The 15,171-nt window shown below is 37.0% G+C and overlaps 1 protein-coding gene across 1 annotated transcript in view; it reads right to left on the bottom strand.

The window, feature by feature from the left end:
- SLC5A12 (solute carrier family 5 member 12) overlaps positions 1 to 15,171 on the bottom strand; it is a 63,398-nt gene that overhangs the window by 31,448 nt on the left and 16,779 nt on the right. Inside the window, exons 3-6 of the mRNA XM_002709020.5 lie at positions 9,164 to 9,215; positions 8,212 to 8,279; positions 2,748 to 2,902; positions 2,488 to 2,628 (exon numbers count right to left, since the gene is read on the bottom strand). Coding sequence (XP_002709066.1) covers positions 2,488 to 2,628; positions 2,748 to 2,902; positions 8,212 to 8,279; positions 9,164 to 9,215 — 416 coding nt within the window. The remainder of the gene's footprint in view (positions 1 to 2,487; positions 2,629 to 2,747; positions 2,903 to 8,211; positions 8,280 to 9,163; positions 9,216 to 15,171) is intronic.

Here is a 15,171-nt window from a genome sequence, read left to right as displayed (position 1 = left end):
ACTAGAACAACTTACACTCTGTAGAAATATGTGGAGGTCATATAGACATTTAGAGGATTTTTATACATAATCCTAAACAATTTTATAACTTCTTGAGTCCACTATGAGAAATGAGAATTTAACGATTAACACTAGAGTGATAGTCATTGTATTTTGAATTTGTTTCTCGTAAGTAATAGACTTTGATTCTATACCAGGCTCATTCTCCTGTTTGTAAGATAGGCCACTTCACTGATTCAATTAGAAAATATTATAGGGCATATCTATGTAAAAGGTCCAATTATTGATAATAAGGATGTAGCAGGGAGCAGTACAGAACCCACTCTCATGGAGATTACATTCTGGGATAAGAGGAAAGTAATAAACGCTGAAATTAAATAAATAAATTAGGTGATTTTAAATATGTAAAAGACAATGAGAAAATAAACTACACAATGAGAATGGAACAAAAATGATTCTATGTAAATGTGTTCTTAGCTGGGAGATGGAACATAATAGGAAGGGACCCAATAGCCAGTGTTAACCCCTGCTACTCTTACAGCAGTATAATTTACTACCAACAGTCCTGAAAGTTGAACTGAGATCTAGAAACAAAAGGAGTGGACTTCCTGGGATGGTATCTAAGTGACTTGGTAGTTGACATGTCCAGGTTCCAGGCAGACCTCATTTAAACATACTGTCATAGTTGGTGAGAAACCAGCATTTTTGGCTATATAATGAAATACATATATAATGAGCTGCTGCTGGTTTAACCTGCAACCACATTCATTAAGAACTTTACAGATCTGTTTTCACTTGCCTATGTTTCAGGATGTATTTTCCCCATGTAGCAGAGATTTTCATGTGCCCCAATGTATTGTTTAAATTATAACTGATTCTCAGATAGTTGAGCAAAAGCAGTGAATCAACATTTTGAAGAGCCTCCTAGATAAGAGTCCACAGCTGGCTGTGAGTGGACTTACCGTGCCCAAGAAATGCTGTTGAGGTTCTAGTTGTGTGAAAAATGAGACCTCTCAACACTTCACCACTACAACAATCCACTCTCCTGCTGTGTGCACTTCAATTGTACTAAGGATTTTGACTGAATTCCTTCTCCTGTATTGTATTAACTAAATCACTATAGATTCTCTCATGGAAGTCTTTTATAGAGAATATTTTCAATATGTCTACAGTCTTAAAAAAAACTCCTGTCACAGCTCTAGTGGCTGACTCTAGCTTCCCAAATCAGACACTGAGAAGCAGCAGTGATACCTCAGAAAATTGGGTATTTGTGACCCATGCAGGAGACTTGGGTGAGTTACTGGCTGGCTCTAATCTTGACCAGGTCTGACCATGGAAGAGTCAACCAACAGATGGAAATTCCTCTCTCTCTCTCTCTCTCTCTCTCTGTCTCTCAAATAAAAATAAATGGGATTGGAACATTGAACAGCAGCACTAATAATCACACATCATCATTTTAGATGCAGTTCTGGCTTATTTCTGCCCATTTTGTGAAAGAGTGTATAAATTCTTTTGATTCCCATTCTAGAGCATGTAATGCATGCAAAGCTTGGAAAAGGCTTGAGAAATTGTGCCTCTGCTCATTGTCAACTGGCAAAAGCTGCAGTGGCTACATTGCCATTATGGCTGCCACATTACTTGGGGCTAAATCATTTTTAAGCTATCCTTGGAAACTTTAAGGTAAATTAAAATGGAGACCAGTCCTGAAGAATCCCTGACAAGACAAAGCCACATTGGTTTCATAAGTGAGCTTAACCTTGCTTGATTTATAACATAAGTGAACCTTAACTTAGGCTGTTTCTTTTAAATTATTATATTAAAGAAATAAACAGCCTTACAATAACTTATCACAAGCCACCAACTAACTTCCATAATGAGGAACTTTTCAGGAAGAGAGATCAAATGAGAAATTGTATTACTATAACCAATCAAATATTTCCTTTGCTTTACTTCTGTTTTCATTCCATAGAAGTCTAACCCTTGTATTTCTTCTGTATCACCCTGGAACCATTTCTGGATTGGAATTGACTGACTTAGGAATCACTGTTTGCTCAAAGAAATCCTTTAAGATTTTATTGTGCCTCAGTTTACTTGTAACACATCCAAAGAAAAGTAACAATTGAAGAGGCTACATACTAAACCAAATATGTAATTAGAGCCATCTTTAGAAAACTTTGAACAAGAAGTCTTATTTACTTCTGCATCACTGCCCACAGCACATAATTTGACCTAGTAATTTGTCAATAATCAGAGACATCAAATAACTAACAGCAAAGGCAAATAGACTTCAGTTCAACCCTCAGCTCCACCACTTTCTTGCTGAAATAAGACTTGTAATACCTTCCTCCAAAAGTGATTGCAAAGGCTAAGTGAATGTTTCATCTCTCTCTCACACACATACACACACACACACACACACACACACCAGTGTGAGTACTATGAAGGTAAGATACAAATCAGAAAAAAAAAATTTGATTATTAACTTACAGCCTAGCATGCTTTTCTGTTTTGCAAGAAATGCATCGCTGGATGGTTGATTGATTAACTCCATATATTCCAAGCCATGTAAAAGTTCCTCCTATTACGATTGTCCAAAAAGTGTGCCGCCTGAGAGGATCTACATCAAAGCTATAAGGAATAGAGAAGTGGATGAAAAAAGACATTACCTTGATACCCAAACATTATTTTAAGTGATAAGACCATGCAGAAAATCTTTATCAGGAATGAAAATGTAGCATTGCACATACTCAAGTATATTTAATCGGGATCCATTTCTTGATTGCTCTATTACATTGTGGAATCCACCAACACGAGATGACCCTTGGATAAGAACAGTCAGGAAGCCCACAATCATAACAACCATCTGAAATGCATCTGTCCACACCACTGCTTTTAATCCTCCCTGAAACAGAGAGAATGGATAGGAGTTCATGAAAATGAAGCCCGTCACTCTTCCAACTCTACAGAGCATCTCTGCTGACATAATCATTCATTTATTCATTCAACCTCATTCGCTGAGAATTTTTTTTCTTTTTATATAATTATATTATTATAGAAGCAGAGAGAGGCAAGAGGCAGAGACAGAAATTTTCCATCAACTGTTCAGTCACTCCTCAAATGCCCTCGACAGTAGGCTAGAGATGGCCAAAGACAAATGCCCAGAACTAAATCTGAGTAACCAATGTGGTGGCAGGGGCAGAATTACTTAAACCATCATCTTTTGCCTTTCAGTGTAAAAGGAAGTTGGAACTGGGAGCAGAGGCATGACTCAAACCCAGGCACAACATGTAGGATATGGGCATCCTAAGCAGTGTCTTAACTGCTGTGCCAAATGCGTACCTCCCATCATCTTTATTTGCCAAGTTGTAAGATAAGCATGAGTGTAAAACGGTAAATGAAAGGCACAAGTTCTTTCCTTAACTTCACAGAGTTTATTATCTAGTGACAGGAGCAGATATTAAATAATAATATAGCCATTAATTTTTAAAGTGAAATTAAGAAGGACAAATTGCTATGGGAAAATTTAGCAGAGTCCTGATGTGATCTTGAGGAAGTGACAGTCAAGTTAAGCTCTGAAGAATGAATAGAAATTAGCAGACACAGATAACAAAGAGCAGAGGCAGCCAAAGTGTATAAAGGGAGGGGAAGCTTAGCTCCATGAGGAAATACAAGAAAGATGGAATATATAGATCAAAGGATGCAGAACATCCATAGGGAAGTTTGCTGAATTGCTAAACACAGAGCAGGCAGACCCTGACAAGGACAGTTAAATTATTTCTGAAGAGCAATGAGAGAGCATTAAAGAGTGACATCATGAAAAATGTTGTTTCCTTCCCAGTTGCTTCACAGTTGATTATGTTAACAATGAACTGCAGAAAAGAGGGGTCAAGACCAGCTCAGAATTTACTCCAGTATCCCATGCCAAAAATGATAAGCAGTTTGAAGTAGAATACAGATGGAAATAAATTGATGGATTCAAATGATATTTGAGAGGTAAAATCAATATAGTTTATGGTTCATTGAACACATAAGGAAGTTAAGCAATTAAGGATATCACTTGCATCCTGCTTGTACAACCCAAGACATTTTTTGTACAACTAGTTACAACAAATACTTTTAGGCAACTGAGATAGTAGGAGACTGGCAAAGAAGAAAAATACTGGGAAGAAATGTCCTAGATGTTCAAGAAGAAAGGAGTTTTTATAGCTACAAGATGGTCAAATACTGGGGTAATTAAACCAGAACTTCAGAGCATAACTTGACTATCACTTCCACATCCAGTACTAGAACTCAGAGAGATTATGAAACCAGCGAGTGTAGTAGTTACCAAATTGGGCTTCCCTTTAAAGTCTCTTGAGGATGTTAAAGGAAAAAAAGAAAGAAAGAAGGAAAGAAAACAATGTTCAAATCCCACCACCAGGATTATGAATTAAGTAAGGTCTTAGCTAGGACCATCTTAAGTGCCTTTAAAAATTTCCCAGGTAATTTGAAACAGGATTTCAACTGAGAATATCTGGGCAAGAAGAAAGGAAGCAAAAGAGAGGTGTTGTAGCATCCTAGCTATAGAATCCCTTAGAAGCTTGGTGAAGGTGGGATGAGCATATAGCAAAAATTAAATAAAATGATACATTAAAAAGTGTTTGAAGATGAGTAATCACTAGGAAAATAAAAGGACATGGTATTTTTAACATTGAAAAATAGAATTATCATCATCAGTTACTCCTCCAGAGTGTCAAGAACTTCTGTGAAAAGATGACAGGCTTCATGTTTAGCTTGAAAAGAAAGCAATGGGGTTGTCCTATCATTCTTTTGTAATTAAAATTAAAATCCAGTTTCAAAAATAGACATTAATTGTCAAAGGTATTGTTTTTGTGTATTTTGTACAATCAAGATTTAAGGAATAATACATTTGTTATCTTCCCCTCATAGATAGCACTATCTTGAACTTAGAGTTTTTAAAATTATGTTTTTTTCATTCTGAGTGCTTTACTTAAATGGATCTCTGAAATTGTGCCATGTTTTTAACTGAGTCAGAATTTGAAATAATCCCTAATCCCTCAAATTTCAAGGATTATAAATACTTTCAGTCTGATTGATGGTTTCCTAATTTACAAATTAATGTACTATTTAGGAGTAATTTTTCTCAATTTTTATACCCCTACCCATGCATACACACATTTATAATTGCTATTTGTACATTTGGTGCTATAAATTTAATAAATATTTAATAAAATTATATAAATTATAATATGAAATCATCATTAATCATTAAAAATCATTTCTCTAGATCAGTAAAATTTGCTATTTTATTTTCTTATCCTATCTTCTTCCATTTAAAACTGTCATTTTATAATACATTTCCTTTTTCCCACAATATTTCCTCTACAATTTTATTAAAGACCTGTTAATGCTAAATTCCTGTTTCTTGACATTCAATTCCTGAAAGAAAGCTTTGTTGAAAATTCAATGATAAGCTGACGGATCATTTACCTCAGTGCTTTTATTATCCCACTGTTTCTGGCATCCATTGTGGTTACTGAGAAGTCAGCCTGAAGGGTGAAGTGTTCCTCCTTTTCTCTCTCTTTTTCTGATCTTTTATTTATATCTGCTGTTCTGTAGTTTCATCAATGTATCTGCACGTGGATTTCGTTTTTATACTTTAAGTTTACACCTTCTAAACATGTAGAGTCCTGTCTTTTATCACTTCTGAATAAATTCAAGCTATACTTTTTAAACGTGTCCTGTCTTCCTTTCTTGCTGTGCTGTCCTCTGATACCACAGTTGAAAATAAATTAGACCCCATTTTGTCTCCCATATATCTAGGTTTCTTTTTCATATTCTCATGTCCTTCTTTCTCTCTATTATTCTCTAGGTTATTTCTTCAGATGTTTCTCCCAGTGTAATCATTTGTCTCTTCAAAGGTATCTATTTTTTATCATAGTAGTTACACTGGGTGGTCATTCCTGACTCTTCCTCATCTGTGAAATGTCACCCTTTTTCTAAGTAATTTGTGTATTTCTATTCTATATTCAGTATCTTCTGATCCCAATATTTACTGTCCTTGAAAGGCTAATTATCATTTGTCACTTTTCTGATCTTCATTAAAAGTACTTTATTTAATGATTCTAATGATATTTAATTGTTGGTTCTTCATCTATAGGCATCTTGGAATCCAACCTTGGATTCTTGTTCTCAGGAGGATTCAAACTTATTCCCTGAAAGAGCCTAAGTACATCCGCAACTTAGAAGCACTTAACTGCCCTCAGAAGTCCCAGCTTATTGTGATTATACCAGACCTTACTTCTGTTCATCAACACGGCTCTGGGCTCAAGGCCTCAGTCATAGTAGTGTTGTTATCAGTACCTCTGTTCCAGTTACCTCATCTACCTACCACTCCTTCCTCAAAAATAGCCCTGTTAAATCATAACTTACAAATTGTTTTATTATGTCATGTTATTTACTGTATTTGGGTGGGTGGCAGGTTTCCTTGAGGAGCTATATCTCTTTTTTTTTTTTTTTTTTAATTTAACAGAGTTAGACAGTGAGAGAGAGAGAGAGAGAGAGAGAGAGAAAGGTCTTCCTTCTGTTGGTTCACCCCCAAATGGCCGCCACGGCCAGAGCTATGCCAATCCGAAGCCAGGAGCCAGGTGCTTCCTCCTGGTCTCCCATGCAGGTGCAGGGCCCAAGCACTTGGGCCATCCTCCACTGCCTTCCCAGGCCACAACAGAGAGCTGGACTGGAAGAGGAGCAACCGGAACTAGAACCTGTATCCCATATGGGATGCTGGCGCCGCAGGCAGAGGATTAGCCAAGTGAGCCACAGCGCCGGCCCCTAGGAGCTGTATCTCTTACAAACCCAGGAATGTATTAAAAAGTTGTCATAGTCAGCATGAGCAAGTAATCTGAGCAACTAATCTGTCATTAATGGTCAGAGGAGAAAGGTAATATAGATGAGAGAAGGTTTCTGGTACAGAACAGTGGTGATAAGAGTGGAAGGGGGAAACAAATGAAGATAAAATTTAAGGGTAAAGAAATTATAGAATTTTCACATATAAAAAAGAGAGCTAAGGGCATTATGAAATTGTACATTATCATGATATGTGCTACAAATAAGTGATAAGCATATAATTGTAAAATGCATGGATGACATGATATATTATATCAATTATTTTCTTTGTAGCGGAGTTGGCATATTCCTTTTTTTTTTTTTTTTTTTTTTTTTTTTTGACAGGCAGAGTGGACAGTAAGAGAGAGAGAGAAAGGTCTTCCTTTCCCGTTGGTTCAACCCCAATGGCCGCTGCGGCTGGCGCACTGCGGCCTGCGCACCGCGGCCGGCGCACCGCGCTGATCCCAAGGCAGGAGCCAGGTGTTTCTCCTGGTCTCCCAGGCGGGTGCAGGGCCCAAGGACTTGGGCCATCCTCCACTGCACTCCCGGGCCACAGCAGAGAGCTGGACTGGAAGAGGAGCAACCAGGACAGAATCCAGTGCCCCAACCGGGACTAGAACCCGGGGTGCCAGCACCGCAGGCAGAGGATTAGCCTAGTGAGCCAGGGCGCCAGCCGGGATATTTCTTACTGGTTAATTACAGCCAGCACATGGCCCAATGACTCATAATACATTAATAAAGATTCCAGTTATAGGCATAGGCAAACAATAGGAACTTAATGAATTTCAGACCAAGCTAATTGTAGCAAAGCATGTTGCCAACACACCCAGATTTTTTGATTAAAACCAAACATCAACAAAGCCAAATGTTAAATATAATCTGGGTTTTCCATAAGAGACAAAAAATAAATTGTAGAATCATCAAGTTTATAAAATACCAGCCATCCTTCTTCACTTATGCTTTTTTTGTTATTTCTGTATTAGTTGACAGTAAAGTACAAATGATGCCATGGTTTAGAGCCACTGTTAACGAACTATTTTTTCTCAGAATTTACATAGGTTCACATATTACCTAATCAAGGAGCATTTCTTTTTAGGCATGGCTTTCTTGAATGAGCTCAGAGACCAAATTCTCCTAATTTTTTATACTGAAAAGAGCTTAAATAAACAACACATTTTTCACAAGAAACTGTGACAGTTAAGCCAACATTCCCATTTAATTTTAGATTAACAATGTATTCCATAATTAGATACACTGTTTTTGGAGGTTTGCCCTACCCCATATTAGGTAGTAGTTGTAAATATTTTTTCATAGCTATATACATACCAGAGTACAGTAGAATGTACAGACAATTCCTGTTGCAAACACAGAACCCCAGAGATCAAACCCAGTCACTATGAAAGGAAAAAAATAATGAGACATTTCTCAGAAGAAAGTAAAATAACATGTTTTATGAGAGAAAAAAGTCACCATATATTTGTCAGTGTTCTATGTAGACAAAAGAATATTAGAGTTCCCTCATTAAATTTTCTCATCTATAAGAAAGAGTATTTTATTAATTTTTCATGCCCCAAGGCACTATATAAATATCTAATGCAATCTTCAATAAAAGTCTTCCACCTCAGGTTCTGTAGCTTCCAATCTTTGGTCCATATTTTTTTTCATTAACAAAGTTAGTCTTAGTACTCTGAGACAACCAAAATGCTGACCGTTAATCAATATTTCTCAATATAAACACAGAGATAAATTAAATTGAATACTGAAAACTTTCAATAAGATGGGTAACATGAAATTTAATCTGACTTTTGCTCTTTTTTTTTCTTAGGGTTCTATTCTCTTGAGACGATCAACCAGAAACCTTAACATAATTATTACAATCACCTTTTCCTCTTATACTCAGAAGATCCACTTCATGAAACGACTGAGAAAGAACTATATATTACAGCAGAACTTAGTGATTGTACATATCCACTAACAAATCTGCCATCATTATCATGCCATTATCATGACTTTAAAAACAAAAATTAAATTCTCCAAACAAAAATCAATATAACTAAATATGACTATGTTTAGTTTAGAACTCCATGAGATAAAACAACACCATTAATTGTTTACGTTATTTTCAATATGCAATTTAGAACTTTTCTTTAGTAACTTCTACAGAGCTTCAGAGCAGCCTGATCACAAGGACATCTTTCCAGTAAGTTATTTTATGTATGTTTCTCCCAAGTGAGAATTCGTGTATAAAAATATGCTCACGGGAATGTTGATCACTCACCTTGATTGAGTGCCAGGGCAGGAGCATACACAACCACTCCAGTGTAGAGAATCTGGTGGAGAAACAAGAATCAGGTGAACCAGGAGAAAAGTGACTGGGAAAAAAACCTGCCCAGCAAGTCTGTTATGAACCTTAAAGATGTCCTGAAACTAGTTCACCAAACATTTCACTCCCACCCACTCTAATTTTGATCATTTACTGTAATTAACCAGAAAGAAATATGCCAACTCCTCTACAAAGAAAATAACTGATATAATATAGCATGCCATCCATGCATTTTATAATTATATTCTTATCACTTATTCTTTGTACCACATGGAGGGAATTTGTAGAGATGATGGAAGCATTAAATTGAGGAGAATGGTAAGATTTCCAAAGCTGATGTACATTTTTGTGGTTATATTTCGTATATTCCTAAGTAACACAAAAGTAGCTTTGGTTGTTTTTAAGTGTTCCTTCCTCTATCCACTCTTCGTGTGCACATCACAATGAGCTGTCTGCTGACTTCATGAGATGTTTTACTAAGGAAAAGTACATTTTAGCAGTTTGTTAAACATAGAATTTAGAGAGGAGACAGACAAAATATTTTTAAAGATTTATTTATTTATTTGAATGGCAGAGTTACAGAGTCTCATAGGCAGAGAGAGAGAGAGAGAGAGAGAGAGAGAGAGAGGTCTTCCACCTGCTTATTCACTACCCAGATGGCCACAATGGCCAGACCTGTGCTGATCCGAAGCCAGGAGCCAGGAGCTTCTTCTGGGTGTCCTACATGGGTGCAGGGGCACAGGACTTGGGTCATCTTCCATTGCTTTCCCAGGCCATAGCAGACAGCTGGATGGGAAGTGGAGCAGCTGGGACTTGCACTGGCACCTATATGGGACAACTGCACTGATTTACCTGCTAAGCCAAAGCGTTGGCCCTGTCAGATTCTTTATAAAGGGGTACTGTGTAAGACATAAGATGTCTGAATGGGGAAAATGTGCTGATTTTGGCCACAGGAAGATAACACAAGAAAAGGAGAGGAACTGAAATCCTAGGGGAGAGTTGCAAAGAAGTTTGCCACAGAAATTCTACAGAAAGAAGAGAGATGCCTTGGAGCACCAGGGAAGGTCCAATCACCCAGCAGTGAGTGAGATACCACCTGCAACTAATACAGCCAGTGGGTATAGTGGACTCCTTCATGCAAAGAAGTGATAGGAACCTGTGGCAGCCTGTGACACTGTGATATTGCCTGATGGAGAGCCTCACATTCCCCAATGCCTTTCAGTCTGACCTGAAACACTAAATGATGGCAGAGTGCCCTTCTAATCTTATGAAGAGAGAGCACATTGCTTCTTTCTCTCCCCAAAAAAGGCACCCCACGACTAGCAGAAAGGCAACATTGGCTTAATAAGACTAGTAGGGGCTGCTACTGCCCATGCTTGACATGGGGTTTTTACAGAAGGGATAAATCCATAATCCTCCCTGACTTTGAATCTGGCCTGAAGGGTTAGGAGGGATGGGGTTAAAACCTAGGCCTGTGAAGTGCTGCCTTCGCCATACTCTATCAAGGTACCTGATTCAATTTTTCAAGGCACAGCATCAACTAACTTCAACTGGGCAGGCAGTTGGCTTTGGGAATGCCGAAGTTCTCTTCATGGATGGATGAGGCTTGTGGAGCAGAGATTCCATGCTCCCTGTGACTGCTGTGACTGTGTGACAGGATGTGGGGTGTGGCTGTGTCTTTGGAAAGTCACTGTGTTTGGATTCAGAGATCAGAGTTCCCTGAGTGCCTGCGGTAGATAATCACAGATGGTTCTACACTCACCCTGAGGAGTGTGCAGATCCTTATGTGGTTCATGCTCCTGTGTGGGTGGTGTGTGGCCACTAAGAGCTTACCCAGGACAGTTGATTCACCTTGGCAGAGAGGGGTGAGGTTGTGATAACATCAACCAATGCAATCATACCTTATCCCTGCTGATGATATAGAGATCTACCACATCCAACGTGGTGAACACTTATCCCACCCTTAAGCACTGGCCAGAATTCCATGACCCCACTGAGCACATGTCTCTGGATATCCATGAAAAGAGAAGATAATTAAGCCACAGAGGCATATTTCTTTTTTTAAATTTTTTTTTTTTTTGACAGGCAGAGTGGACAGTGAGACAGAGACAAAGGAATTCCTTTGCCATTGGTTCACCCTCCAATGGCCGCCACGGCTGGTGCGCTGCAGCCAGCGCACCACGCTGATCTGATGGCAGGAGCCAGGTACTTATCCTGGTCTCCCATGGGGTGCAGGGCCCAAGCACTTGGGCCATCCTCCACTGCACTCCTTGGCCACAGCAGAGAGCTGGCCTGGAAGAGGGGCAACCGGGACAGAATCCGGTGCCCCGACCGGGACTAGAAGCTGGTGTGCCGGCGCCGCAAGGCAGAGGATTAGCCTAGTGAACCACGGCACTGGCCAGAAGCATATTTCAAAGATAAAAGCACTCAGAGGTGAAAAAACCAACAAGTGTTTCCACAAATGCCTAAAGCTAATTGTAGAAATATAAGAAACTTGAACAAGAAAGACAATGTAACTCCCCAAAATGAACACAAAACATTTCAATATTAGAATGTGAAGATGAAGAGATTTATGAAATATCGGAAAAGAAATTTTAAAAATGCTCATAAGATTACTCAAGAATACAGAGAAGCAAATACATGAGTTAAAGAAATTAATACATGACACAGATGAGAAATTCTGCTGGAAGATAGAGTTATTGAAGAGAAATCAAACTGAAATATTAGAAATGAAAAATTAAATACATAAAATAAAAGTAAGTAAAAAGACTAAGACTTAACAACATATTCATTGAGGCAAAAGAAAGAATATCTGTTCTAGAAGACAAATCTTAGAAAATATCTCAGACCAAAACAGGAAGAAAAAATTAGAAAAACTGAAAATAGTGTTTGAAATTTTGGGATACAAGCAAACAATCAAACACATGTATCTCAAGAGTTCCAGAAAGTGTGGAAAGAGAGAATGGATTAGAAGAGCTATTCAGTGAAATAGCAGGAACGTTAGCTAATTTGGAGAAATATAGAAACATCCAAGTTCAAGAAGCGCACAGAACTCCGAATAGACATGATCGGAAAAGAGCTTCACCATGACATATTAGAGTCAAATTTTCAGAAGTAAAAAATAAGAAAAGATCCTAAAATGTGCATGAGTGAAATACCAAGTTACTGTAAAAGTATTTCTAAATAGATCAACAGTTGATTTCTCATCAGAAACTCTATAGGCTACAAAAGAATGGGGAGACATAGTCCAAGTACAGAAAGAAATAAAACTATCAACTCATAATATTGTATCTAGCAAAGCTCCCATATAGAAAAAAAGTGAAATTAAAAAAAACAAGTAGAAATTTAAAGAGTTTATCACCACTCATCTAACCTTACAAATGATACTAAAGGATTTTCTACACACAGAAACAAAGATAATCAGGATCATGAAAGAATATGGAGGCAGAAAATTCTTCAAGCAAAAATGCAAAAAAAATCCAAAACAAACAATAGGAATATATATGGAAAAAATGGTAGCACCAAGTTTTTACTTATCAATTTACTTGAATGTAAATGGCTTAAATTTTCCAATTAAAAGATACAGATGGGCTGTAAGAAACTACAAGAAACACACCTTACCAACAAAGAATGGATTAAAAAACAAAACCCATCTATTTGCTGCCTACAAGAAACATATCTCACCAGCAAAGATACACAAAGATTCACTGGAAGCGAAAGCAAAAACAAGCATAAGTCATCCTAATATCGGACAAAATATTCTTAAACACAGAAACTGTTAAAAGACTCAAATAAGGTCATTATGTAATGATTAAATGATCTATTAAAAAGGAAGATGTGATCATGGTCAATGTTTGAGCATCCAATAATGGGATATCTGGCTATTCAAAACAAATGTTAATGGATGGATCTAAAGAGAGACATTAGGACCCAATACAATAATAAAAGGAACTTCAACACACCCTTTCTTCGATCAACAGATCCACTAGATAAGAAATCAGCAAAGAAACAACAGAGCTAATCTATACTATTGACCAAAGGAGCCTAATTGATATCGCCAGAATATTTCAACCCACAGCTACAGAATACATACTCTTTTCCTCAGTTCTAGCACAGAACATATGCTTAGCTATAAAGCAAATCTCAACAAATTCAAAAAAATTGAAATCATACTACTCATGGTTTTCTGACCACAATTCAATGAAGCCCAAAATTAACAGCTTAAGAAACTCTAGAAAATATGCAAACACATGGAGACTGAACAGTAGGCTCCTGAGCAAACACTGGGTCATAGAGGAAATCAGATGGGCAACCAAAAATTCCTAGAAATGAATGAAGATAACAACACAACATATCAAAATTTATGGGATACAGCAAAAGTAGTATTATGAGGGAAGACTACAGAAATTGATGCCTATATAAAGGAATTGAAAAGGCATCAATAATTGATGACAATGCACCTTAAGGACCTAGAAAAATAAGAAAAAACTGAACACAAAAGTAGTAGGAGGAAAGCAATAATAAAAAAAACAAACAAAATTAAAACCAAAAAAAGATACAAAAGATCAATGAAATAAAAATTTGATTTTTTAACAGGGATCACTTTTCAGTTAAATAACCTAAATGAAAGATCTCTGTGAGTGAGATCCCAGTGGAAAGAATGGGACATCAAAGAAGGAGGTACCTTTCTCTGAAGGGAGGAGAGAACTTCCACTTTGACTGTGACCTTGTTTAAATAAGATCGGAGTTGGTGAACTCCAGAGGCTTCCACAGCCTTGGCAACTCATGACAAGGGCTTCAGGTGATTACTGACGCCATAAGCAAGAGTGGCAATTGTTGAGTTAACAACAGGAGTTACTGTGCACTTACTCCCCAAGTAGGATCTCTGTCCTTAATGTGTTGTACTATGTGAATTAGTGGTATAACTAGTACTCAACAGTACTTTAAACTTTGTGTTTCTGTGTGGGTGCAAACTGTTGAAATCTTTACTTAATATATACTAAATTGATCTTCTGTATATAAAAATAATTGAAAATGAATCTTTATGTGAATGGGATGGGAGAGGGAGTGGGAGATTGGAGGGTTGTGGGTGGGATGGAGGTTATGGGGGAGAAAATGCCACTGTAATCCAAAAGTTGTACTTGGGAAATTTATATTAATTCAATAAAAGTTAAAAAAAAAGAAAATTTGATTTAAAAAAAAAATTAAAACATCGTTGCCTAAACTAACCAAAAAAAAAGGCAGAATGTTAAAATGAATAAAATCAGAGATAAAAAGTGATGTTACACTGGATGCCACAGTGATAAAAATAATTGTCAGGAATAACTACAATTAGTGATATGCCAACTGGAAAATCTAGAAAACATAGATTTCTGAATATTTACAATTTTCCATAACTGTCATAGAGACATAGAAAACTTTAATAGACCAATCAACACAAGATGGAGATTGAATCAGTAATAAAGACTCTCCGAACAAAGAAAAGTCTAGGATCGTGTGGCTTTTATGCTAATTTTTTCCAAACTTTTATGGAAGAACTAATTACAATTTTTTTTTGCAAAGAATTCAAAACAACTGAAAAGGATGGAATCCTTCCAAATCTTTCTATGAGTCCAGCATCACCTTAAATCCAAAATCAGAAGACATAAGGAAGAGAACTATAGACCAACATACCTAATGGATATAGATCTAAAAATCTCAATAAGAAACTAGCTAATTGAATCCAACAACATATCAGAAAGATCATTCACCTGGACCCAGCAAAATTTATCTTAATATACAGGGATTGTTCAACATACACAAATCAATAAATGTTATACATAACATTAACAAATTGAAGAATAAAAACCAAATGATAATCTCAACAGATGCAGAGAAAGCATTTGACAAAAAACAGCAACTTTTTATGATAAAAACCTTAAGCAATTTGGGTATAAATGGAATGTACTGCAACACAATTAAGG

Source organism: Oryctolagus cuniculus, chromosome 1 (assembly GCF_964237555.1).
Source record: "Oryctolagus cuniculus chromosome 1, mOryCun1.1, whole genome shotgun sequence".
NCBI classification, from domain to species: Eukaryota; Metazoa; Chordata; class Mammalia; order Lagomorpha; family Leporidae; genus Oryctolagus; species Oryctolagus cuniculus.
The sequence above is the reverse complement of the archived record's forward strand: the minus strand, read 5'-3'. Positions and strand labels throughout refer to the sequence as shown.